The sequence below is a fragment of the Pleurodeles waltl genome, chromosome 6, assembly GCF_031143425.1.
Source record: "Pleurodeles waltl isolate 20211129_DDA chromosome 6, aPleWal1.hap1.20221129, whole genome shotgun sequence".
NCBI lineage: Eukaryota > Metazoa > Chordata > Amphibia > Caudata > Salamandridae > Pleurodeles > Pleurodeles waltl.
In genome coordinates this window covers 757290404-757317418 of record NC_090445.1, presented here as the reverse complement: position 1 = coordinate 757317418, position 27015 = coordinate 757290404, and the positions used below count along the sequence as shown (strand labels likewise).

The window sequence follows — 27015 nt, the reverse complement described above, 5'->3', positions numbered from 1 at the left end:
GTAGGCCCCAGACTAGACCAGGAGAATTTGGTACGCCAAAGCACAACTATCTATTATTCAGCTCCCTCTCTCTTTCCCAGCGAGAGTTTGTCCTCCACATTCCCCAAATACTGCTTCTGCACTCATGGAGTTCGAGCTATGCCATCTACAATCTTTTTGTTTGCATTCTGAAATTGTGTCATCTTGGGTGTCTGGAAGCTCACTAAAGATTCCATTTATGGGGTCAGTGCAGTAAATTTGTTGAAGTGTGTGAGTCTGAATGCCCTAACGGTTTCGGTTTCGGTTTCGACTTTCTGAGGTTCTTCTTTTTGTATTGTCACTTGCCCAGAAAGATTTGGTATTGATTGCTGTTAATTGGTATTTCTCTGTCCCATCAGACTTCATGTGTTTCCACAACCATCCTTCTTTGTTTGAGTCACCACCTGTGACTGCTTTCCAAAAGGTTTGTTGTATTTGTTTACTCCCTTCAGGGTGATATAAACCTTATGTCGACTTTTCCAGTGGCATTCTCCTTCAAACAGACGCACAGTAATCTGCCTTAATTTATTAACTTGAAAATTGTCTTCTTTGTGTCACTGACTTCAGCCTTTTCGTCCGATACTCATTTATGGTATTCTTTACAGACAAGTTGGTCCTTTTCACCCACTTATCTTTTTGTGCCAGACGCTGTCTCAGTTTTTCACATGGGTCAGTCCATCACTCTCCTATCCTTTTTGCCTTCTCCTTATCCTGCTAAGAAAGAGGAGAGGCTGCAGAGCCTGGACTCAAGGCCCGCAGCAGCATATTTATACTTGTTTTGCACCGAATTTGCGTCATTGTTTTTTTACACAAATTCAGTGCAAAACTAACTCCATATTTATACTTTGGCCCTAGACCCTTCTGCGCCAAAGTTATGGAGATAGTCATTTTTTGGACGTGGAAACCTACTTTGCGTCAATGAGATGCAAAGTAGGCATTCCAGTGCAAAAAATCACTATAAGGCCTTAGCGCCATATCTATCCCCCCATGCTAAAACCACGCACGGGTGGGGATCGGTCAAATAATGGTGCAAAGCTTGCTTTGCACCGTTATTTAACGCCTGGGTCACGGCAGGCGTTAAGGGACCCGTGGGCCTATTTCCATGGTGGAACACCATGGAATAAGCCCACAGGTGCCCTCCCAAGGCCCCAGGGACACCCCCACGCACACCAGTGGGACAGCGGAGGATGGGGGACCCCATCCCAGGTAAGTATAGGTAAGTATATATGTATTTTGTTTAAGGGGCCGTTGGGGGCCCTGAAATGGGCCCTGGTCCCCTGTGCTGGCCATTGGGACAGTGGGCATGACTCCTGTCTTTTCTAAGACAGGTGTCATGTGGTATGGATGGTTTTGCGTGAGAAAATGACGCCAGGCTGGCTACAGTCATTTTGTTTTTTATACTCTAACCTGCCCAATGTCATTCTTTGGTGCAAAACCCCTTCTTCCATACCGCCAGCCCCACCCGGCTAACATCATTTTTTGTTTTTTACGCTAGCCTACCCTTTGCACCAGCTTGCACCATTCCATAAATATGGTACCCGGCTGGTGCTCAGAAATGGTGCAACCTGGTGCTAAACTTTTTGGTGCAAAACTGCGTTAGTGTAGTTTTGCACCAAAAAGTATAAATCAGGGCCGCAGTTTCCTATTACATCAAGCACACTTGTCAGAAAAGAGTGGATTATTTCCACATTGTAAACTTCACCTGAGCCAGGTAAGGTAAAACAATTGCCAATCACACATAATGTGGTTGGTTGTTTTCTGGAAACCATTTCACAGTTGGGCTATGGTGTCATCTATGGCCCTCACCACAAGACTTCCAATAACTGACAACTGATGAGCCTCCACGTGGTCATTTTTCCATACTTTTGCCAAGCAAAAGTGCCTCGCAGGACAAGCAGGCGGTCCTACATGACTTCTTTCGATAAATGGTGCTACTCAGTCCCAACACTGGGAGGTTATTTCTACAAGACTGACTCATATGGTAAGGAATCTTCAGCAACACGTATCAATCAAAAGAAAAAGTTATTTACTTTCTGTAATGGAGTTTCTGGTTGATACAAAATATGTCATTTATAGCTTTGTGAACGGATATCCCATCTGCCTAATTACAAGTACCATAGGATATGATGCACTTGTTATAAGGGGGCTGGATATCTGTCACATTTATTACAGGGTAGCCGGTCTGCAACACTCTACATCAGGTCCTTAATCTTCGTGCTAATTCCTCACTATCCCAACTCCACTTCTGTGAGCTAGTGCAGTGATTAATTAATAAGATTCATAGGAATGAAAACATAATATGTGGTGTGTTTAACAATGTTGCTCATGCTCTCCTGGTTCCTCTCCACACAACTTGATGGGGTGAGAAAAAAGTACCAGAAAGTGATGCAGGCTACCATTCGGTGGGTGGATCTCTGGTTGAAGCAGCATTGTGCAGTATGACGATACTGGAGAGCTATTGCTGGGGAAAGTTCCAAGAGCCAGTCTAATGTCTGGAGGGTATTCAAATGTGAGGAACCTACAGGAAGATTACATATCCCCCAGAAATATCACTACAGAAGGTAAGTAACCCTTTCTTCAGCTAAGTAGCATTCTTTTTCTTCATTATCCAACCTATTGATTATGTTTCGCTCAATTAAGATTGTTCTTATTTTATTTTGATTGGTCAGGCTTGCAGAGGATCACAATATGATACAGGGATAGAAGCTGATGCCGCAACTACAAGTGACTCAGAGGAGGATGATGCCAGTCCTAAAAAGAAGATTCCAATTGAAGCTGATTTCTTGCTGGCTTATAGCACCGTGGAAGGTAATTAAGTTTTACTCTTTGTAAAGATACTATTTTTATTCTTTTGAGACCAAGAAGGTGTTTTCTGTCTTTTCTTCTCACCACAGTGTCCCTTTTTAGTGGGATTGCAGCTTATTAAAACATTAACTGCCAATAATCCATACAGAGTAGGGCTGACACGCACACATCTCATGCACGGATTGACGCAGTTCGAACAGGAGCTGCCCATGCCATGGGCCAATCACTGTACCCTCAGAACCTGCTGTGGATAACCTAAGGATGTCCACAGTAGACTGTAGGCACAGTTAATGGTCTCCGGTCATGCCCTACACCTGGTACCTGAGTCTGCAAAACCCTTTGTGCATGGCCAGTGGCCAGGAGTAGTGGAATGTTGTTATTTTGCAATAGCCCTAATGTAGTGAAGTTGATTCTACACATTAATGCAATTTTAGGGCTGTTTCATGGTGCCTTGATGGCCATCACTTCCAAGCAGGTGAGGTAGTCTTATAGTTCAAATCATAGAGTGGTTTGATGCGTTGTGCATAATCTGGAATGTAAATTCTGCCAAAGTTAAAGAAACCAAGTAAAGACTGCAATTTCTTGATCATGTTTGGTGGTTGAAGTTGAGCGCATTTCTCTAAAAAGTGCGGGGCTAGGCTCTTGCCTTTATTTGATAGTTCGTATTCCAGAAACAGGGCACTGAGAAGGCTATTTTAGTTTTCTTGAAAGTGAATTTGTAGCCAAGGGCTGCAAACCCTAAAACGATCCGATCGACCCTGCAAGATGAATGCTGAGGTCATCATCTGTGATATAGATGTCATCCACATAGGATAACGTCTAGGGATCAATATCATGCAATATTAATGTTACACGGGCAGAAAAGAACCCTGGGCTGTTCTTATGGCCCTGGGGCAAACGGCAGAAGCATTTTTGTGAGCCAAACGTGAATGCACTCAGGTCCCGACTTTCATGCGCTAAGTTTTTGGCAGAAAAAAACGCTGGAGATATCTAAGGTTGTTTTGTATTTTTTGCGCACTATTTTGTTAATTAGTGCAGTGCTGTGTGAATTTTGTATTGAGTATGTGCGTATATAGTTGTTGGGGTGTCTGTAATCTAAGACTACTCTATATGAATGGTCTGGTTTTGCAACGGGCAATAACGGGTTATACATTGCAGAGCCGACTGAGGATCTCTCTCACTGAAGCTTTAGCCACTTGTTTAACAGGATATTGGGGCTGAGGCTGGGGTGTACATGGTACATGGTGGGGGGAATCCCTATCCCACCCTACATGGTTGCGGTATAGAACAGGTGCCTGCACCAAAGCCCAGCCTACAGCATAGGCTTATTTTACTGCTTCGTGAACAAGATCTGAGAAAGAGGCAAAATTACATTTTCCCAATGTGGTAGCTTGCGGATGTTTTCAGGTGGCCTTTCTCTTTCTGCCAATAGGATATCACAATGAAGTTCTTCCCAGAATATTACACTAAAGGTGCACTCTATGTCTCCCTCAATTTGGAACCCTGTCGGTGGGGGAACGCACCCATCCACAGTCTTGACTCCAAGAAAGTCATTAGTTGCTGTAGCATCCAGATGATCCTTCAGACTCTGGCTACATATTGTGACTTCTGCCGCACTGTCCAGCAGGGTCACTGCCCATGTCTTCTTCCTGAGCAATGTTTTCAAGTTTGCTGGCATGTTTTATTGAAGTCGCTGCCACCTTTTTCTTTTTAAATTGTGGCTTTTGTTGTGTTGCCCTCCTTTTTATCGGAAGACCAATGTAAGTCTTTCTTCTGTGTCATGTAGTCAGTACGTTGCTGTGACCAGCCCATTCTCTCACTCCATCAATCCGGTGTGTCCTGAAAGGAACGAGAGAGACGTGAATCAGTATATCTGCCAGGAGTCTTTAAACTTTCTCTATTTCTGAGATTAAGGGCCTCATTATGAGTCTGGCGGTCTTCCGTCGACACTGCCAGGCTGCCACCACCAGGGGATTACAAGTCCCTGTACCACCAGCTTTTCCATTGTGGTTACACTGCCATGGAAAGGCTGATGGAATGGGGGTGTCAGGGACCCCTGGGGGGCCCTGCAAGGCCCAGGCACTTGGCAGGGGCAGTGCAAGGGCCCCCATACACAGCCCCGTTGCGCATTCCACTGCCTGAATTACGGGCAGTGGAATGTGCGACGGGTGCTGCGGCACCCGCATCACCGCCACATTGCAGCTGGCTCGATTACAACCCTGTTTCCCACTGGGCCAGCAGGCGGAAACACTGTTTCCACTCGCCGGCCCAGTAGGAAACTCAAAATAGGGCTGGTGGGGTTTAGCCCACAAGGGTGGTCTAGTGGCAGTATGTGTTTGGTAGGCAGCCTCCACCACCTGCCAAACTCATAGTGAGGCCCTATATCTCCTTTTGGAGCCCTTCAGATGTGGAGAGTCTGCTCTTTGACTTCTTCTATCTTTATTTTAATTTGTGTTTATCCCACCGTTTTTTAGAACCCTCTGTACTTCCTTAGGGGTCATACTCTGAATTTCAGGCGTCTTCAGCTTGACTCCCAACCTATCCCATCCTATACCAGTATAGGTTTCAGAAATAATTTTTGGTAGTTGACACTCCTGTTCCAACTGTAGAATCTCCAGGAGCCACTGAAGTATAGCCAACGCTTCTGCTTCCCCTTTAATGTTACTTAGTATTATTGAGGAGACTGTGTCGAAATTACACATTAGTTTCATCCCCAAATCTAGGGCTGGAGCAGCCCCTTGCTCATTTTGAATCTGTTTTAACACTTCAGTAAGTTGGCAGTGTTGGGGTACCATGTGTGGTAGTGTACATTGCAGCAAAGACTCTACCCCATGTGGTGCAGTAGTCCACTGAGGGAACAATTCCGAATGGCAAGCACATTGTGAGAATTCTATGTTTGTTCTGCAGTACTGTATGGGGAAAAACAGCTTCCAGCTGATTTTGTTTTCTGGGCTATCCAGAACGGGATTTTCTCTCGTTCTGTGGGCACTTTACCTATGACAGAATGTACTGTTTGTGAATGAATCCTAGTAGTAGCCAATTGGTAACCAGCCGGTGGTGGTGGTGCCGGACACTCTGGTGTTGTGTTCAAAGTTCGCATTACAAACTGAACAAGTTGTCTATATAGTGTTACTAGCTCAAGGTATTGATCGCGCAGATCTGCTGCCTGCATGGTTTGTGTACCCGGGTGAGGTGTGTACGTGGCAAACATAGGCCACGTCGGTTTTTCATTACTTAAGGGACTTAATCTGACGGGTTGTATTACGTGTGGTAGGGCGCCATTAAACCAGTTCTGACATTCTTGATAAGTAATCGGTATTTCAAAATACTGGTATGCATCGTACCATTGAGGTACATTTGCTATTCTGTATGTGTGAAATCTGAACGATCCTTGGTCTTCCTCAGGAAAAGCTGATCCAAGGGTAGAACGCTTCTGCTTGGTAAGCTTCATTAGCTTCTACTATGAATGTGACATCCCCGCCCTCATCTGGTAAGCCATGTGCTACTAGGTGTAATGTTAATGCTTGTCTAGCATTCTCAGGAATGTCTATGGGGTTAGCCATATTGTGTAATGGGTAACAGAGATGGAACACCAAGTGGGGAGAAAAAAAGTCCTTTTAATGGTTCGAGCTCAAACAACCTACAGCCTAGTTAGTTGCTCCCTGTTCAGCAGTGGAGGACCTTCCCAAAGACCACAGGCATCTCCGTATGAGTACCTGTTGTATGTAAGACAGTGATAGTCAGGGTATCCGTAGATTAGTGCCTAAACACCATTGATGGTGACGCCTTGTCGTAGTTTGACTCTTGCTCTAGTCAAGACTGCTGTTTTAAGGATGACAGTACTTATGTTTGTAGGCGACTAAGCCAATCCTCCAACAAGTCGCGACTGTCGTCCCAACCCATCCGGCTCAGAAGCAGTACCTTACCAAAAACCTGAACAGTAAAAGGTGATTTGTGGCAGGCTTTACGCATGGACTCAAGAGTGCTACACCTCAGGGAGTGTCGTGGTTAAACAGGGATTACCCCTTTCTCACATGAACAACATGTCTCATTCAAACACACAGGCAACGATGGAGATGCAGTAAAGGCGTAAAATGTTTTTATTAAAAATACTGCAATCTACAATAAATTTTATGGGTTGCAATGACAGGGATAATGAACAATGCAAGAAACAGAATGGTGAACACGAGAGTCATTAATACAAAGACCCCCAACATTTTGTAATAACATAAAATGACATGAGATATGATATATGTACAAATACCCTATCGTGATAAACTTAACCCCTAACCTAAAGAGAGCTAGGTGTGAGAAACTTAATCTGCCAATGCCGTATCCATGAGAAGAGCCCCACAATGCTCGCTACCTTGGAATGTGGTCTCTAGATCAGACTCCGTGGGGACACGAAGACTGGGTCAGCGTCAAGGTGAGGTGCAGCATCGATAGCGTTGATGGCATCTGGTAGAAATCACTCTAACTATCTGTCTGTGTAAGGTGCATTTATACAGATGTGATCAGACTACTGACGTAGATCTGTTCCCAAACAATAGATAACAAGACATGCTTGGGGTGGCAATTACACAAACAATTCCCTCGAAAGCGCAAAGATAGAAAGTACATAATATGAATTCCTACTGTTGGTTTAACTTTGATGCTGATAGTGACGCCTTAGCACAGTGGCACTGATAATATGAAACCAAAACATTGGCCTTACTAAAAACAATGCAGCCATCTTGGAAACATATAATTAAATAACAGTGCTAAAACAGAGCAAACTAAGTAGGTTAAAAGTCACTGGGTGACAGGCGTACACGTCTGCAAGCCAGAAGTCTAAGCTAACTCCTGCTTCCCATTAAAACAAGATAGGATTCACTACAGTACCACTGCGGTACATTTGCTATCTTGTAAGTGTTAAATGTATATGTTGTCTCATCTTCCTCATTCCCCTAGGAATAGAATTTTTCTGTTTGGTGAGATTCATGAGCTTTCACGATAAATGTGAAATTCCTGTCCTCATCTGTTAAGTCATGGGCTATTAGATGTTGTGTTAATGTGTATCTAATATTTTCCGGAATGTGTAAGGCAATAGCCATGTTGAATATTGGGTATAGAGAATGAATACCAAATGGGGAGAAAGCCCTTTTAAGAGTTCAAGATTGAACAACTTACATCCTAGTTAGGTGCTCCCTATTCAGCAGAGGAGGATTATCCCTAAGACCACGGACGTCTCCATATAATGGTACTTAGGATACCTGCTGTCTGTGAGCCAGGGATACGCAGGATATCCGTAAATTAGTGCCAAGGCACCATTGTTGGTGGTGCCATGTCGTAGCTGGCCACTCGCTCCTAGACGAGACTGCTGGTTTAGGGATGACAGCACTTTTGTCTGTAGGCAACTGATTCACTCCTATAAAAAGTCGCAACTGTCGACCCAACCATCCCGGCTCACAAGCTGTACCTCACCAAAAACCCAAAAAGTAAAACGTGATTTCTGGCAGCCTTACGCATGGACTCTAGTCAAGACCTCTCAGGGAAGTCATGGTGGAACGGAAGTTGCCCTTTTCTCACGTTAACAACAAGTCTCAGTCAGGCGATGAAGGAGATGCAGGAAAGTTTTCAATAGGTTTATTGAAAAGACTGCAGTCTATGATAAAATGCATGAGCTTCAATGATTAGGATAACAAACAGTAAAAGAAGCAAAATTGTGAAGATGAGATTTGTGAATATAAAGCCCCCCCACCATCTTACAATAAACATGAGATATACAATTCGTAGCACAGAGAGTCTAATCTCTACCATAATGAGAGCTAGGATGATAATCCTAATCACCAGTACCATGTCCATGAGAAGCGCCCCTAACCCTTGTTACCTTGGAATGAGGTCTCTAGGTCAGACTATGTGGTGACACAAAGATTGAGTTCTGCAGCAAGGGGATGTGCAGCATAGATGGCATCTGGAGGGAATCCCTCTAATGACCTTGTGTAGGAGGCTGGCCTGGTTTGTAGTGGGTACCTTGGGTACTTACACCTTATACCAGGTCCAGTTATCCCTTATTAGTAAAATGTAGTAGTGTTCTAGCAGCTTAGACCGATAGAGGTAGCTATAGCAGAGCAGCTTAGGCTGAACTAGGAGACATGCAAAGTTCACGCAATGCCACTTATAGTTACACAGTACTTATACACAAGTAAATGCTCAGTGTTACCAAAAATAAAGGTATTTATTTGGGTGACACAGTACCAAAAATATCTTAGAGGCAATACTCCTTCTGGAGATAAGTATTATAGACAATATATACACTAGACACCAAAATTAGAAAAGTAAATAGTCATAGAACAATACAAACAAAAGGAAATGCTATAGGATACAATGGGAGAAAATGGGTCTGGGGCAACACAAACCATATACTAAGAAAGTGGAATGGTAATCACAAATTCTACCCTAGACAAGTGTAGTGTGTGCAGAATCGCTGGGAGAGTAAGAATACAGTAAAGGTAAGTAAATTACCCCACCCCAGAGCCCAGAAAAGCAGGAGTAAAGTACTGCAAGTTTCCTTAGGACACACTACACCTCGTTTTTGGGATTTTGCAGCAGCCAACCAAGTCTGCAAAGAACAACTGCTGGATTATTGGACCTGAAGACCTGCAAAGGAAGGGGACCAAGTCCAGAAGTCGAAAGAAGTTCCAGGAAGGACAGGAGCCCCTGCCAACCCAGAAGAGGGTGCAAAAGAAGAGTCCACCGTTAGTTGAAGACTGATGAATTGCACCCTAGGAAGATGTTAGCGGATTCCTGCATGATGCAAAAGATGTCCCACGGCGTGAAGATCGTTGCAGATGAGATTTCGTTTTTGAAGTCATCAACAAGCCTTGCCTACCCCAAAAGTGTGTTTTGCAACAAAATGGTGCTGGATGGACCCAGGAGGGACCTGGGGGCCTCAACTCTGTGTTAGGAGGAAGAGTGGGCTCTCAGCACTTTAGAGAGCCCTCAGGATACCAGCCAGCACCCCCAGGAGTTGCAGAATCTGGGTTCAAAGGAGGTGCAAAATGTGGTTAATGCAGCACAACAAAAGAAGGTCTCACGCTGCCGGAAAACAATTCAGCGAGTTGTGCGTCACAGGATGGAGTGTAGAGGACCTGGGCCAGGCTGTGCATGAAGGAATTTTGCAAAAAGTGCACAGAGGCCTCAGGAGGCGAAGAAGATGCAGTACACTGGGGTACTGTCATTCTTGGGGAAGGCAAGGTCTTAACTCCGCCAAATTGCGTCAGCAGGACCTCAGGACAGTCTATGTCAATGATGTCTACCCTCTGTGTCCTTAGGAGCACGCTCGTTTCTGTGAGAGTAGTCCCAGGGTACCGGTCGTCATCTTGGAAGGTGCCTGCTTGGAGCAGGGGAGTGACTCTGTCACTCCACGGGAGATTTCTTCGGTCCTTCTGGTGAAGGATGAAGACAGGGAGTCCCCAGAGCTGTTGCAGTTGCTGTCTTGGAGTTGAGGTTGCTGAAGAAAAGTGTCTCTTGTAGACACTTTGTTGCAGTTACAGCATTTCTTGGAGCAGGCTGCGGTTGATACGAGGTCAGAAGAGTCTGAAGTTGTTGCAGAGGATTCCTGAAGGAAACTTGTAAGCTGAATCTGAAGAGAACCCGCAGGAGAGACCCTAAATAGCCCTGAGAGGGGGATTGGCTACCTTATCAGGTATGGACCTATCAGGAGGGGTCTCTGACGTCACCTGCTGGCACTGGCCTCTCAGAGCCCTCCAAAGTGCCGCCACACCTTGCAAATCAAGATGGCTGAAGTCTGGGACACATTGGAGGAGCTCTGGGCGGGGTGGTGATGGACAGGGGAATGGTCACTCCCCATTTCTTTGTCCAGTTTCCTGCCAGAGCAGGGGAGAAGGGGTCCCTGGACCGGTGTAGACTGGTTTATGCAAGGAGGGCACCATCTGTGCCCTTCAAAGCATTTCCATAGGCTGGGGGAGGCTACCCCTCCCCCAGCCTGTAAAACCTATTTCCAAAGGGAGAGGGTGTAACACCCTGCTCTCAGAGGAAATGATTTGTTCTGCCTTCCTGGGACTAGCCTGCCCAGACCCCCAGGAGAGCAGAACCCTGTCTGTGAGGTGGCAACAGCTGTAGCTGCAGTGCAAACCTCAGAGAGCTGGTTTGGCAGTACTAGGGGTCCATGGTGGAGCCCCCAGGATGCATGGGATTGGCTCCCCAATACCTGATTTGGAACAGGGGACACTTCTATCATCTTAGACATGTTACATGGCCATATTTGGAGTTACCATTGTGAAGCTACATATAGGTATTGACCTATATGTAGTGCGCGTGTTTAATGGCGTCTCCGCACTCACAAAGTCCGGGGAGAGGGCCCTGAACTATGTGGGTGCACCTTTGCTAGTGCAAGGGTGCCCTCACATTTAATAACTTTGCACCTAACCTTCAGCAAGTGAAGGTTAGACATATAGGTGACTTATAAGTTACTTAAGTGCAGTGAAAATGGCTGTGAAATAGTGCGCGCACTATTTCACGCAGGCTGCAATGACAGTCCAGTGTAAGGGTTTGTCTGAGCTCCCAATGGGTGGCAAAAGAAATGCTGCAGCCCATCTGGATCTCCTGGAACCCCAATGCCCTGGGTACCTAGGTACAATATACTAGGGACTTATAAGGGGGGTCCAGTATGCCAATTGAAATTGGTAAATGAAGTCACTGGCCTACAGTGACAAATTCAAAAGCAGAGAGAGCATAAGCACTGAGGTTCTGGTTAGCAGAGCCTCAGTGACACAGTTAGCCACTACACAGGCATACACATTAGGCCATAAATTATGAGCACTGGGGTCCTGACCAGCAGGATCCCAGTGACACAAGCAAAAACATACTGGCATACATGTGAAAAATGGGAGTAACATGCCAAGGAAGATGGTACTTTCCTACACCTTGTCCTTGTGGGATGTATTTATACAGATCATGTAGCACCCCTGACAAAGGTATGTTTCCAGACAACTGATAAGGAGGCAGATTTGTGGCGTCAATTATATAAACAATCCCGAACAAGTGTACATTATGTTCCTCTCACACGTGAGAAAGGGACAAGATAACTAAACCTATGTACATTACTGATCATAACACCTTCTCAGAGTGACACTGAATACAAATCAAAACATGTTTATAAAATATAAACAACAGCCAACTTAGAAGAAATAAAATAAATGGAATAAAACACAGCAGGCTAAGTGGGTTAAAGGTCACTGGTTGACGGAGGCACAGGCCTGCAAGCCAAAGGCTAAGCTAAACTCTTGAGTCCCAATAAGAACTAAAATGGATTCACCACAGCAGTGTCATACCAGTGTGACTCAGTGTTGTTATCTCCAGCTGCACTCAAGCATTAACCCCTTCGCTGCCAGGCCTTTTCCCCCTCCTGTGCCAGGCCTTTTTTTGCCTATTTGGGGCAGTTCGCGCTTAGGCCCTCATAACTTTTTGTCCACATAAGCTAACCAAGCCAAATTTGCGTCCTTTTTTTCCAACATCCTAGGGATTCTAGAGGTACCCAGACTTTGTGGGTTCCCTTGAAGGAGGCCAAGAAATTGGCCAAAATACAGTGAAAAGTTCGTTTTTTAAAAAAAAAATGGAAAAAGTGGCTGCAGAAGAAGGCTTGTGGATTTCCCCCTGAAAATGGCATCAATAAAGGGTTTGTAGTGCTAAACTCAACAGCTTCCTAGCTTTCAGGAACAGGCAGACTTGAATCAGAAAACCCAATTTTTCAACACAATTTTGGCATTTTACTGGGGCATACCCCATTTTTGCAATTTTTTGTGCTTTCAGCCTCCTTCCAGTCAGTGACAGGAATGGGCATGAAACCAATGCTGGATCCCAGAAACCTAACCATTTCTGAAAAGTAGAGAAAGTTCTGAATTCAGCAAGATGTAATTTGTGTAGATCCTACAAGGGTTTCCTACAGAAAATAACAGCTGAAAGAGAAAAATATTGAAATTGAGGTGAAAAAAACATCAATTTTTCTCTACGTCTTACTCTGTAACTTTTCCCTGCAATGTCAGATTATGGAAAGCAATATACCGTTACGTCTGGTGGACTCCTCTGGTTGCGGGGATATATAGGGCTTGTAGGTTCATCAAGAACCCGAGGAATCCAGAGCCAATAAATGAGCTGCACCCTGCAGGGCGTTTTCATTCTATACCGGGTATACAGCAATTCATTTGCTGAAATATAAAGAGTAAAAAATTGCTATCAAGAAAACCTTTGCATTTCCAAAAAGGGCACAAGATAAGGTGCTGAGGAGCAGTGGTTATTTGCACATCTCTGAATTCCGGGGTGACCATACAAGCATGTGAATTATAGGGAATTTCTCAAATAGATGTCTTTTTTACACACTCTCCTATATTTGGAAGGAAAACATGTAGAGAAAGACAAGGGGCAATAGCACTTGTTTTGCTAATCTATGTTCCTCCAAGTCTACCGATAAAAATGATACCTCACTTGTGTGGGTAGGCCTAGCGCCGGCGACAGGAAACACCCCAAAGCGCAACGTGGACACATCCTAAATTTTGGAAAAAAACAGAGGTGTTTTTTGCGAAGTGCCTACCTGTAGATTTTGGCCTCTAGCTCAGCCGGCACCTAGGGAAACCTACCAAACCTGTGCATTTCTGAAAACTAGAACTAGGGGAATCCAAGGAGGGGTGACTTGTGGGGCTCGGACCAGGTTCTGTTACCCAGAATCCTTTGCAAACCTCAAAATTTGGCTAAAAAAACACATGTTCCTCACATTTCTGTGGCAGAAAGTTCTGGAATCTGAGAGGAGCTACAAATTTCCTTCCACCCAGCGTTCCCCCAAGTCTCCCGATAAAAATGATACCTCACTTGCGTGGGTAGGCCTAGCGCCGGCGACAGGAAACACCCCAAAGCGCAACGTGGACACATCCTAAATTTTGGAAAAAAACAGAGGTGTTTTTTGCGAAGTGCCTACCTGTATATTTTGGCCTCTAGCTCAGCCGGCACCTAGGGAAACCTACCAAACCTGTGCATTTCTGAAAACTAGAGACCTAGGGGAATCCAAGGAGGGGTGACGTGCGGGGCTCGGACCAGGTTCTGTTACCCAGAATCCTTTGCAAACATCAAAATTTGGCTAAAAAAACACATGTTCCTCACATTTCTGTGGCAGAAAGTTCTGGAATCTGAGAGGAGCTACAAATTTCCTTCCACCCAGCGTTCCCCCAAGTCTCCCGATAAAAATGATACCTCACTTGCGTGGGTAGGCCTAGCGCCGGCGACAGGAAACACCCCAAAGCGCAACGTGGACACATCCTACATTTTGGAAAAAAACGGAGGTGTTTTTTGCGAAGTGCCTACCTGTAGATTTTGGCCTCTAGCTCAGCCGGCACCTAGTGAAACCTACCAAACCTGTGCATTTCTGAAAACTAGAGACCTAGGGGAATCCAAGGAGGGGTGACTTGCGGGGCTCGGACCAGGTTCTGTTACCCAGAATCCTTTGCAAACCTCAAAATTTGGCTAAAAAAACACATGTTCCTCACATTTCTGTGGCAGAAAGTTCTGGAATCTGAGAGGAGCTACAAATTTCCTTCCACCCAGCGTTCCCCCAAGTCTCCCGATAACAATGATACCTCACTTGCGTGGGTAGGCCTAGCGCCGGCGACAGGAAACACCCCAAAGCGCAACGTGGACACATCCTAAATTTTGGAAAAAAACAGAGGTGTTTTTTGCGAAGTGCCTACCTGTAGATTTTGGCCTCTAGCTCAGCCGGCACCTAGGGAAACCTACCAAACCTGTGCATTTCTGAAAACTAGAGACCTAGGGGAATTCAATGAGGGGTGACTTGCGGGGCTCGGACCAGGTTCTGTTACCCAGAATCCTTTGCAAACCTCAAAATTTGGCTAAAAAAACACATGTTCCTCACATTTCTGTGGCAGAAAGTTCTGGAATCTGAGAGGAGCTACAAATTTCCTTCCACCCAGCGTTCCTCCAAGTCTCCCGATAAAAATGATACCTCACTTGCGTGGGTAGGCCTAGCGCCGGCGACAGGAAACACCCCTAAGCGCAACGTGGACACATCCTAAATTTTGGAAAAAAACACAGGTGTTTTTTGCGAAGTGCCTACCTGTAGATTTTGGCCTCTAGCTCAGCCGGCACCTAGGGAAACCTACCAAACCTGTGCATTTCTGAAAACTAGAGACCTAGGGGAATCCAAGGAGGGGTGACTTGCGGGGCTCGGACCAGGTTCTGTTACCCAGAATCCTTTGCAAACCTCAACATTTGGCTAAAAAAACACATGTTCCTCACATTTCTGTGGCAGAAAGTTCTGGAATCTGAGAGGAGCTACAAATTTCCTTCCACCCAGCGTTCCCCCAAGTCTCCCGATAAAAATGATACCTCACTTGCGTGGGTAGGCCTAGCGCCGGCGACAGGAAACACCCCAAAGCGCAACGTGGACACATCCTAAATTTTGGGAAAAAACAGAGGTGTTTTTTGCGAAGTGCCTACCTGTAGATTTTGGCCTCTAGCTCAGCCGGCACCTAGGGAAACCTACCAAACCTGTGCATTTCTAAAAACTAGAGACCTAGGGGAATCCAAGGAGGGGTGACTTGCGGGGCTCGGACCAGGTTCTGTTACCCAGAATCCTTTGCAAACCTCAAAATTTGGCTAAAAAAACACATGTTCCTCACATTTCTGTGGCAGAAAGTTCTGGAATCTGAGAGGAGCTACAAATTTCCTTCCACCCAGCGTTCCCCCAAGTCTCCCGATAAAAATGATACCTCACTTGCGTGGGTAGGCCTAGCGCCGGCGACAGGAAACACCCCAAAGCGCAACGTGGACACATCCTAAATTTTGGAAAAAAACAGAGGTGTTTTTTGCGAAGTGCCTACCTGTAGATTTTGGCCTCTAGCTCAGCCGGCACCTAGGGAAACCTACCAAACCTGTGCATTTCTGAAAACTAGAGACCTAGGGGAATCCAAGGAGGGGTGACTTGCGGGGCTCGGACCAGGTTCTGTTACCCAGAATCCTTTGCAAACCTCAAAATTTGGCTAAAAAAACACATGTTCCTCACATTTCTGTGGCAGAAAGTTCTGGAATCTGAGAGGAGCTACAAATTTCCTTCCCCCCAGCGTTCCCCCAAGTCTCCCGATAAAAATGATACCTCACTTGCGTGGGTAGGCCTAGCGCCGGCGACAGGAAACACCCCAAAGCGCAACATGGACACATCCTAAATTTTGGAAAAAAACAGAGGTGTTTTTTGCGAAGTGCCTACCTGTAGATTTTGGCCTCTAGCTCAGCCGGCACCTAGGGAAACCTACCAAACCTGTGCATTTCTGAAAACTAGAGACCTAGGGGAATCCAAGGAGGGGTGACTTGCGGGGCTCGGACCAGGTTCTGTTACCCAGAATCCTTTGCAAACCTCAAAATTTGGCTAAAAAAACACATGTTCCTCACATTTCGGTGGCAGAAAGTTCTGGAATCTGAGAGGAGCTACAAATTTCCTTCCACCCAGCGTTCCCCCAAGTCTCCCGATAAAAATGATACCTCACTTGCGTGGGTAGGCCTAGCGCCGGCGACAGGAAACACCCCAAAGCGCAACATGGACACATCCTAAATTTTGGAAAAAAACAGAGGTGTTTTTTGCGAAGTGCCTACCTGTAGATTTTGGCCTCTAGCTCAGCCGGCACCTAGGGAAACCTACCAAACCTGTGCATTTCTGAAAACTAGAGACCTAGGGGAATCCAAGGAGGGGTGACTTGCGGGGCTCGGACCAGGTTCTGTTACCCAGAATCCTTTGCAAACCTCAAAATTTGGCTAAAAAAACACATGTTCCTCACATTTCGGTGGCAGAAAGTTCTGGAATCTGAGAGGAGCTACAAATTTCCTTCCACCCAGCGTTCCCCCACGTCTCCCGATAAAAATGATACCTCACTTGCGTGGGTAGGCCTAGCGCCGGCGACAGGAAACACCCCAAAGCGCAACGTGGACACATCCTAAATTTTGGAAAAAAACAGAGGTGTTTTTTGCGAAGTGCCTACCTGTAGATTTTGGCCTCTAGCTCAGCCGGCACCTAGGGAAACCTACCAAACCTGTGCATTTCTGAAAACTAGAGACCTAGGGGAATTCAATGAGGGGTGACTTGCGGGGCTCGGACCAGGTTCTGTTACCCAGAATCCTTTGCAAACCTCAAAATGTGGCTAAAAAAACACATGTTCCTCACATTTCTGTGGCAGAAAGTTCTGGAATCTGAGAGGAGCTACAAATTTCCTTCCACCCAGCGTTCCCCCAAGTCTCCCGATAAAAATGATACCTCACTTGCGTGGGTAGGCCTAGCGCCGGCGACAGGAAACACCCCAAAGCGCAACGTGGACACATCCTAAATTTTGGGAAAAAACAGAGGTGTTTTTTGCGAAGTGCCTACCTGTAGATTTTGGCCTCTAGCTCAGCCGGCACCTAGGGAAACCTACCAAACCTGTGCATTTCTAAAAACTAGAGACCTAGGGGAATCCAAGGAGGGGTGACTTGCGGGGCTCGGACCAGGTTCTGTTACCCAGAATCCTTTGCAAACCTCAAAATTTGGCTAAAAAAACACATGTTCCTCACATTTCTGTGGCAGAAAGTTCTGGAATCTGAGAGGAGCTACACATTTCCTTCCACCCAGCGTTCCCCCAAGTCTCCCGATAAAAATGATACCTCACTTGCGTGGGTAGGCCTAGCGCCGGCGACAGGAAACACACCAAAGCGCAACGTGGACACATCCTAAATTTTGGAAAAAAACAGAGGTGTTTTTTGCGAAGTGCCTACCTGTAGATTTTGGCCTCTAGCTCAGCCGGCACCTAGGGAAACCTACCAAACCTGTGCATTTCTGAGAACTAGAGACCTAGGGGAATCCAAGGAGGGGTGACTTGCGGGGCTCGGACCAGGTTCTGTTACCCAGAATCCTTTGCAATCCTCAAAATTTGGCTAAAAAAACACATGTTCCTCACATTTCTGTGGCAGAAAGTTCTGGAATCTGAGAGGAGCTACAAATTTCCTTCCACCCAGCGTTCCCCCAAGTCTCCCGATAAAAATTATACCTCACTTGCGTGGGTAGGCCTAGCGCCGGCGACAGGAAACACCCCAAAGCGCAACATGGACACATCCTAAATTTTGGAAAAAAACAGAGGTGTTTTTTGCGAAGTGCCTACCTGTAGATTTTGGCCTCTAGCTCAGCCGGCACCTAGGGAAACCTACCAAACCTGTGCATTTCTGAAAACTAGAGACCTAGGGGAATCCAAGGAGGGGTGACTTGCGGGGCTCGGACCAGGTTCTGTTACCCAGAATCCTTTGCAAACCTCAAAATTTGGCTAAAAAAACACATGTTCCTCACATTTCGGTGGCAGAAAGTTCTGGAATCTGAGAGGAGCTACAAATTTCCTTCCACCCAGCGTTCCCCCAAGTCTCCCGATAAAAATGATACCTCACTTGCGTGGGTAGGCCTAGCGCCGGCGACAGGAAACACCCCAAAGCGCAACATGGACACATCCTAAATTTTGGAAAAAAACAGAGGTGTTTTTTGCGAAGTGCCTACCTGTAGATTTTGGCCTCTAGCTCAGCCGGCACCTAGGGAAACCTACCAAACCTGTGCATTTCTGAAAACTAGAGACCTAGGGGAATCCAAGGAGGGGTGACTTGCGGGGCTCGGACCAGGTTCTGTTACCCAGAATCCTTTGCAAACCTCAAAATTTGGCTAAAAAAACACATGTTCCTCACATTTCGGTGGCAGAAAGTTCTGGAATCTGAGAGGAGCTACAAATTTCCTTCCACCCAGCGTTCCCCCCACGTCTCCCGATAAAAATGATACCTCACTTGCGTGGGTAGGCCTAGCGCCAGCGACAGGAAACACCCCAAAGCGCAACGTGGACACATCCTAAATTTGGGGAAAAAACAGAGGTGTTTTTTGCGAAGTGCCTACCTGTAGATTTTGGCCTCTAGCTCAGCCGGCACCTAGGGAAACCTACCAAACCTGTGCATTTCTGAGAACTAGAGACCTAGGGGAATCCAAGGAGGGGTGACTTGCGGGGCTCGGACCAGGTTCTGTTACCCAGAATCCTTTGCAAACCTCAAAATTTGGCTAAAAAAACACATGTTCCTCACATTTCTGTGGCAGAAAGTTCTGGAATCTGAGAGGAGCTACAAATTTCCTTCCACCCAGCGTTCCCCCAAGTCTCCCGATAAAAATGATACCTCACTTGCGTGGGTAGGCCTAGCGCCGGCGACAGGAAACACCCCAAAGCGCAACATGGACACATCCTAAATTTTGGGAAAAAACAGAGGTGTTTTTTGCGAAGTGCCTACCTGTAGATTTTGGCCTCTAGCTCAGCCGGCACCTAGGGAAACCTACCAAACCTGTGCATTTCTGAAAACTAGAGACCTAGGGGAATCCAAGGAGGGGTGACTTGCGGGGCTCGGACCAGGTTCTGTTACCCAGAATCCTTTGCAAACCTCAAAATTTGGCTAAAAAAACACATGTTCCTCACATTTCGGTGGCAGAAAGTTCTGGAATCTGAGAGGAGCTACAAATTTCCTTCCACCCAGCGTTCCCCCCACGTCTCCCGATAAAAATGATACCTCACTTGCGTGGGTAGGCCTAGCGCCGGCGACAGGAAACACCCCAAAGCGCAACGTGGACACATCCTAAATTTTGGAAAAAAACAGAGGTGTTTTTTGCGAAGTGCCTACCTGTAGATTTTGGCCTCTAGCTCAGCCGGCACCTAGGGAAACCTACCAAACCTGTGCATTTCTGAGAACTAGAGACCTAGGGGAATCCAAGGAGGGGTGACTTGCGGGGCTCGGACCAGGTTCTGTTACCCAGAATCCTTTGCAAACCTCAAAATTTGGCTAAAAAAACACATGTTCCTCAAATTTCTGTGGCAGAAAGTTCTGGAATCTGAGAGGAGCTACAAATTTCCTTCCACCCAGCGTTCCCCCAAGTCTCCCGATAAAAATGATACCTCACTTGCGTGGGTAGGCCTAGCGCCGGCGACAGGAAACACCCCAAAGCGCAACATGGACACATCCTAAATTTTGGAAAAAAACAGAGGTGTTTTTTGCGAAGTGCCTACCTGTAGAATTTGGCCTCTAGCTCAGCCGGCACCTAGGGAAACCTACCAAACCTGTGCATTTCTGAAAACTAGAGACCTAGGGGAATCCAAGGAGGGGTGACTTGCGGGGCTCGGACCAGGTTCTGTTACCCAGAATCCTTTGCAAACCTCAAAATTTGGCTAAAAAAACACATGTTCCTCACATTTCGGTGGCAGAAAGTTCTGGAATCTGAGAGGAGCTACAAATTTCCTTCCACCCAGCGTTCCCCCACGTCTCCCGATAAAAATGATACCTCACTTGCGTGGGTAGGCCTAGCGCCAGCGACAGGAAACACCCCAAAGCGCAACGTGGACACATCCTAAATTTGGGGAAAAAACAGAGGTGTTTTTTGCGAAGTGCCTACCTGTAGATTTTGGCCTCTAGCTCAGCCGGCACCTAGGGAAACCTACCAAACCTGTGCATTTCTGAAAACTAGAGACCTAGGGGAATCCAAGGAGGGGTGACTTGCGGGGCTCGGACCAGGTTCTGTTACCCAGAATCCTTTGCCAACCTCAAAATTTGGCTAAAAAAACACATGTTCCTCACATTTCTGTGGCAGAAAGTTCTGGAATCTGAGAGGAGCTACAAATTTCCTTCCACCCAGCGTTCCCCCAAGTCTCCCGATAAAAATGATACCTCACTTGCGTGGGTAGGCCTAGCGCCGGCGACAGGAAACACCCCAAAGCGCAACGTGGACACATCCTAAATTTTGGAAAAAAACAGAGGTGTTTTTTGCGAAGTGGCTACCTGTAGATTTTGGCCTCTAGCTCAGCCGGCACCTAGGGAAACCTACCAAACCTGTGCATTTCTGAAAACTAGAGACCTAGGGGAATCCAAGGAGGGGTGACTTGCGGGGCTCGGACCAGGTTCTGTTACCCAGAATCCTTTGCAAACCTCAAAATTTGGCTAAAAAAACACATGTTCCTCACATTTCTGTGGCAGGAAGTTCTGGAATCTGAGAGGAGCTACAAATTTCCTTCCACCCAGCGTTCCTCCAAGTCTCCCGATAAAAATGATACCTCACTTGCGTGGGTAGGCCTAGCGCCGGCGACAGGAAACACCCCTAAGCGCAACGTGGACACATCCTAAATTTTGGAAAAAAACACAGGTGTTTTTTGCGAAGTGCCTACCTGTAGATTTTGGCCTCTAGCTCAGCCGGCACCTAGGGAAACCTACCAAACCTGTGCATTTCTGAAAACTAGAGACCTAGGGGAATCCAAGGAGGGGTGACTTGCGGGGCTCGGACCAGGTTCTGTTACCCAGAATCCTTTGCAAACCTCAAAATTTGGCTAAAAAAACACATGTTCCTCACATTTCTGTGGCAGAAAGTTCTGGAATCTGAGAGGAGCTACAAATTTCCTTCCAACCAGCGTTCCCCCACGTCTCCCGATAAAAATGATACCTCACTTGCGTGGGTAGGCCTAGCGCCGGCGACAGGAAACACCCCAAAGTGCAACGTGGACACATCCTAAATTTTGGGAAAAAACAGAGGTGTTTTTTGCGAAGTGCCTACCTGTAGATTTTGGCCTCTAGCTCAGCCGGCACCTAGGGAAACCTACCAAACCTGTGCATTTCTGAAAACTAGAGACCTAGGAGAATCCAAGGAGGGGTGACTTGCGGGGCTCGGACCAGGTTCTGTTACCCAGAATCCTTTGCAAACCTCAAAATTTGGCTAAAAAAACACATGTTCCTCACATTTCTGTGGCAGAAAGTTCTGGAATCTGAGAGGAGCTACAAATTTCCTTCCACCCAGCGTTCCCCCAAGTCTCCCGATAAAAATGATACCTCACTTGCGTGGGTAGGCCTAGCGCCTGCTACAGGAAACACCCCAAAGCGCAACGTGGACACATCCTAAATTTTGGGAGAAAACAGTGCCTACCTGTGGATTTTGACCTGTAGCTCACCCGGCGCCTAGGGAAACCTACCAAACCTGTGCATTTCTGAAAACTAAAGACCTAGGGGAATCCAAGGAGGGGTGACTTGCGGGGATCGGACCAGGTTCTGTTACCCAGAATCCTTTGCAAACCTCAAAATTTGGCTAAAAAAACACATGTCCTCACATTTCTGTGGCAGAAAGTTCTGGAATCTGATAGGAGCCACAAATTTCCTTCCACCCAGTTTTCCCCCAAGTCTCCCGATAAAAATGATACCTCACTTGTGTGGGTGGGCCAGGTGCCTGCAACAGAATAAGGCCCAAAACCTGAAGGGATAGAAGGGATAGCACAGCAAGTTTATAAGGGCATATTCTTTTATACATCTTTAGACGGACTCTGCTTTGGGGACCCACATAAGTGAGGTGTCATTTTACTTGGGAGACTGAGGGGAAAACTGGGGAGTAGGAATTTTGTGCTGGAGCGGTGATCCTACTAAGAAAAATCAGGAAAATATGCTTTTTTATGCAAATTTTGAGGTTTACAGAGGAGTCTGGGTAAGAAAATGTTGGGGGAGCCACACAAGCCACACCTCCCTAGACTCCTTGGGGTGCCTAGTTTTAAAAAGTTTCTGGGTTTTGTAGGTTTCCCTACATGACGGCCGCACCCAGGACCAAAAACATAGGTGGGCCCTCCCCCCCAAACACAGGTATTTTTGGAATATATCACTTTGATGTGTGCACATACGTCCGTGATGTGCCAAACACTAAAATTGTGAAAAGAAACACACTTAGGTTATGTGAAGAAGACCCCTCACCCACCAACCAAGTTGGTGGCATGCTTCATCATCGGGGTCCCACCCGAGGCACCTAGCGTGTCTCAAGTGTGCTGCGACGCCTGATTACAGCGGAGCAGGTTTTGTCATTTGTACCACACATACTGGTTGGATTTGGCACAAGGGTGAGTGATGGTTCAGTAGATCAAATTTTATTAACAAGAGATTTCACAAAAGTGAAATGCACTGGTAATAACTGAAAGGCCAAAAAACTGAACCAATGACTCACAGCTCGTGAGCTGTAAAGCCACGACAAGGCACCAACCGATTTACAGTCCATTCACACACCTTTCATACATGACATGCACTAGACCATTCACGCCGCCAGCCACGGGCCCAGCACATTACAAGACTCGCATCCACAGACAGCGCCAGTCAAGGGCCCATCACTTTCATACGCCCACATGCCTGATACAGCAATCACACCAGCTGATGAGTGTGTGGACTGGCGTTTGCCCGGCACTGCCAGCCAAGTGCCACACCACCAGCCAAGCGCCACCCCACCCACACCACCAGCCAAGCGCCACCCCACACACACCGCCAGCCCAGCGCCACCCCACACACACCGCCAGCCAAGCGCCACCCCACCCACGCCGCCAGCCAAGCGCCACCCCACCCACGCCGCCAGCCAAGCGCCACCCCACCCACGCCGCCAGCCAAGCGCCACCCCACACACACCGCCAGCCAAGCGCCACCCCACCCACGCCGCCAGCCAAGCGCCACCACACCCACGCCGCCAGCCAAGCGCCACTCTACACATGCCATCCCCTTTTTTTTGTTTTTAAACAACAAAGAAACCACTAATCATAAATTAGTACAAAACTACAAACACAAAAGCTCTAACTGAATACATGACTAATGCCAACCGTGAAACCGAACATATAAAAATATAAAACACCAGTTTACGCTCACGGAATTTCCCAATAATTCTTCTGTGTGTGGTAGCTCCTGAAACAGCCACCCACACACAGCCCAGGCTTTGAAGGACAATCAGGGCAGTACATCCTAGTCTCCTTCCTGATACCTCTTCGAGCACAGACTGTACATCTCTTAGCAGGAAAGTTTTTTTTGGCCGTGGGAGGAATGTGCTCAGCAAAGTGACGATCTTTCAATCTAGCCACATCCTCCACCACTGCTTCTCTAGGAACTCTTGCCTGTTCCAGCACAACAAGGCTAGCTATGATAGACTCCTGAAATTTCACAAATGTCATCCTTGACTCTGGAGAACTATCCTTAAACACAACAAAAGCATTAAAAGTTGCCAAGTGGAACAAGTGAAGCGCTAATTTCTTATACCACACATAAGACTTACGAGCAACAGTGTAAGGTTCTAACCTCTGATCTACTCTATCAACACCACCCATGTGCTTATTATAGTCTAAGATGCACACAGGTTTGCGCACTTCGGCAACCTGACCCCAAACAGCCACAGGTGAAGTACTCTCATCATGGATGGTGCTTAGCATGTATACATCCCTCTTGTCTACAAATTTCAGAGCTAGCAGCTCATCATTCCGCAAGGCACTGCACTGTCCCTTCTCAAGTTTTTTACAGACAAGCTCTTTTGGATAGCCTCTCCGATTAGAGCGGATTGTGCCACAAGCAACAGTGTCCACTCTGAACAACTCCTTGAACAACCGAACTCCAGTGTAGAAGTTATCTACATATAAATGGTGACCTTTGTTAAACAGTCGTCTACCAAGTTCCCACACAATTTTCTCACTAACTCCAAAAGTGGGAGGACAACCAGGGGGGTCAATATTGGAATCCCTACCAGTGTAGACCCGGAAATTATAAACATATCCTGTACTACTTTCTGACAGCATATACAATTTAATTCCATACCGTGCCCTCTTGCTAGGAATGTACTGCCTAAAAACCAAACGACCCTTGAACAGGACCAAAGACTCATCTACAGATATTTCTTTCCCTGGAACATAGATCTCTGAAAACCGATCTACCAAATGATCAAGGACAGGTCTAATCTTAAAAAGACGGTCAGAATCAGGATGATCTCGTGGCAAGGCTAAAGCATTATCTACAAAATGCAACATCCGAAGAAGAAGCTCATACCGGTTACGACTCATGATGGCAGGAAATATAGCAGTTGCCATCAAGGGACTAGTAGACCAATATGAAGACAGCGACGGCTTCCTTATCAGCCCCATCAAAAAAGTTAAACCCAAGAACTTTTTCAACTCTTCCAGATTTGTGGGAATCCACCGGCTAGCTCTAGAGTGTGGCCTAAGTCTGGCAGCGTTGTCCCTCAAAAACTGCTCTGCATACAAATTAGTCTGCTCAACAATCTCTTCCAAAAATATATCGTCCATAAACAACTCAAAAAAGTTGACGGCCAAAAAGTTTTCCGTATTAACTCGACACCCTGGAAAACCAGTAAACGCAGGCAACTGTGGCTGCTCCATGTTTGGTGCAACCCATGCGTCATGTCTTCCAATGGGAAGCCTTTCAGCCGCTGGCTCCTGCACCATTGGCACATCACTGTCCTCCTCTAAAACAGGCCCTTCATCAGCACTGAGAGTGGCTTCATCATCAGATGATTCATCTCTGACAGAAAATTCACTTCCAGAATCCTGCACTTCCTCCTCTGCCTCAGATGCAGAGTCAGTCTCATATTCATGGTCAGAAGATGACTCAAAAAGCACACTAACAACCTGCTGAGCGGTCATCCTACGGCTGGCCATGATCCTTCCTACAAAAATTAACTGGACAAATACACCACCAACAACCAGCACTGTGTAAGATAAGTAACAAAGTATAGGTTTATCACTAAGAATTATAAACTCAAAAACTATACTGCTCACTTGCCTGAAAAAGCTTGACTCACCAGCAACTACTCTGCACAGCCACAGCAATCACCAACGATATCCCACTAAAAAGAGAAGAAAAAAAAGCAAATTAGACATAAGACAACACAATAATCATTGTGCATAACTCTAAGGACAATTTCACACACAATCCTGCATTCAGTACACCACCTACAAACATGTCATTCATGCATTGCAACAATACTCAGTGGGAGTAAATTTATTTACTTACCTAAAACATGCAACTACGCAAACCGCAGGACAACTACTGCCAAAACTGCAACAAGCCACAGCAAAGTCAGCAAAAGCTTTGAACTAGAACAAAAAGGAGAAAAACTGTTATCATAAAAGCAAATACTTCGCCAGTTGACAAACACTCCGCCACTAACCATTTTTTCATTTTCCCTTGTGTCTAGTCTTCTCTGCTTGGGGGAAGATGGGCCTAAAAAAAAATAGGCCAATCTACCCCCAAGGGGAGGGGGCAGAAATCGCCCAGATTACATTGCACCCTTTGGGGGGGGGGCGACCCTTGCCCAAGGGGCCACACCCCCACACAAAGCACACACACACACATATAGTATCCCTGGCGCTATGGGGATTCTGCCCCCCTTGGGGACAGAAAGGCCTAAAAAATAGGCATATCTGCCCCCAAGGGGGGCAGAACTGCCCAAAAATACATGTGGGCCCCTGGGGGCGACCCTTGCCCAAGGGGCCGCCCCCCAACACAAAAAATAAAAACCAACAATAAAATCCCTGGTGTCTAGTGGCTTTCTGCCCCCCTTGGGGGCAGATCGGCGTAAAAATAGGGCCAATCTGCCCCCTAGGGGGGCAGAAACGACAATAAATACATTGCACCCCTGGGGGGAGCGACCCTTGCCCAAGGGGCCACCCCCCAACACAAAGCACACATACATACATACTATTTCTGGCGCTATTGGGATTCTGCCCCCCTTGGGGGCAGAAAGGCCTAAAAAAAATAGGCCTCTCTGCCCCCAAGGGGGGCAGAACTGCCCAAAAATACATGAGGGCCCCTGGGGGCGACCCTTGCCCAAGGGGCCGCCCCCCAACACAAAAAATACAAATCAACAATAAAATCCCTGGTGTCTAGTGGCTTTCTGCCCCCCTTGGGGGCAGATCGGCCTAAAAATAGGGCCAATCTGCCCCCTGGCCTGGGGGTGTTGGGGGGCGGCCCTCGGGGGAAGCGCTAGCGCTTCCCCCGACTGCCAGTCCCAGGACGTAATGGTTACGTCCATGGCGCCACACGGGCGCTGCCATGGACGTAACCATTACGTCCCTGGCGGGGAAGGGGTTAAAGGTTTATATAGGTGCATACCACAATGACTGGCCTGTTTGAGACATTTATTAAATAAGTCTTATGGCACTGATCAAGCAGCTTAATTGACCTAATATGTGTAAGGACCGACTAGACTAATTGTACAAAAAGTTTTTAAACTATTTCCTTTTCTTGCAAAGACAACGTTAAGCCAGATACTTCACTTTATAACACATTAGTCAGATCTTCCTTAATGTGTAGTTGAGT

The 27015-nt window shown here is 46.6% G+C and overlaps 1 protein-coding gene across 1 annotated transcript in view; it reads left to right on the top strand.

The window, feature by feature from the left end:
* The window catches only part of LOC138300243 (caspase-7-like), a 304287-nt gene that overhangs the window by 227914 nt on the left and 49358 nt on the right, over positions 1–27015 (top strand). The window contains exon 6 of the mRNA XM_069239328.1: positions 2688–2826. Within this exon, the coding sequence (XP_069095429.1) occupies positions 2688–2826 (139 nt within the window). The remainder of the gene's footprint in view (positions 1–2687; positions 2827–27015) is intronic.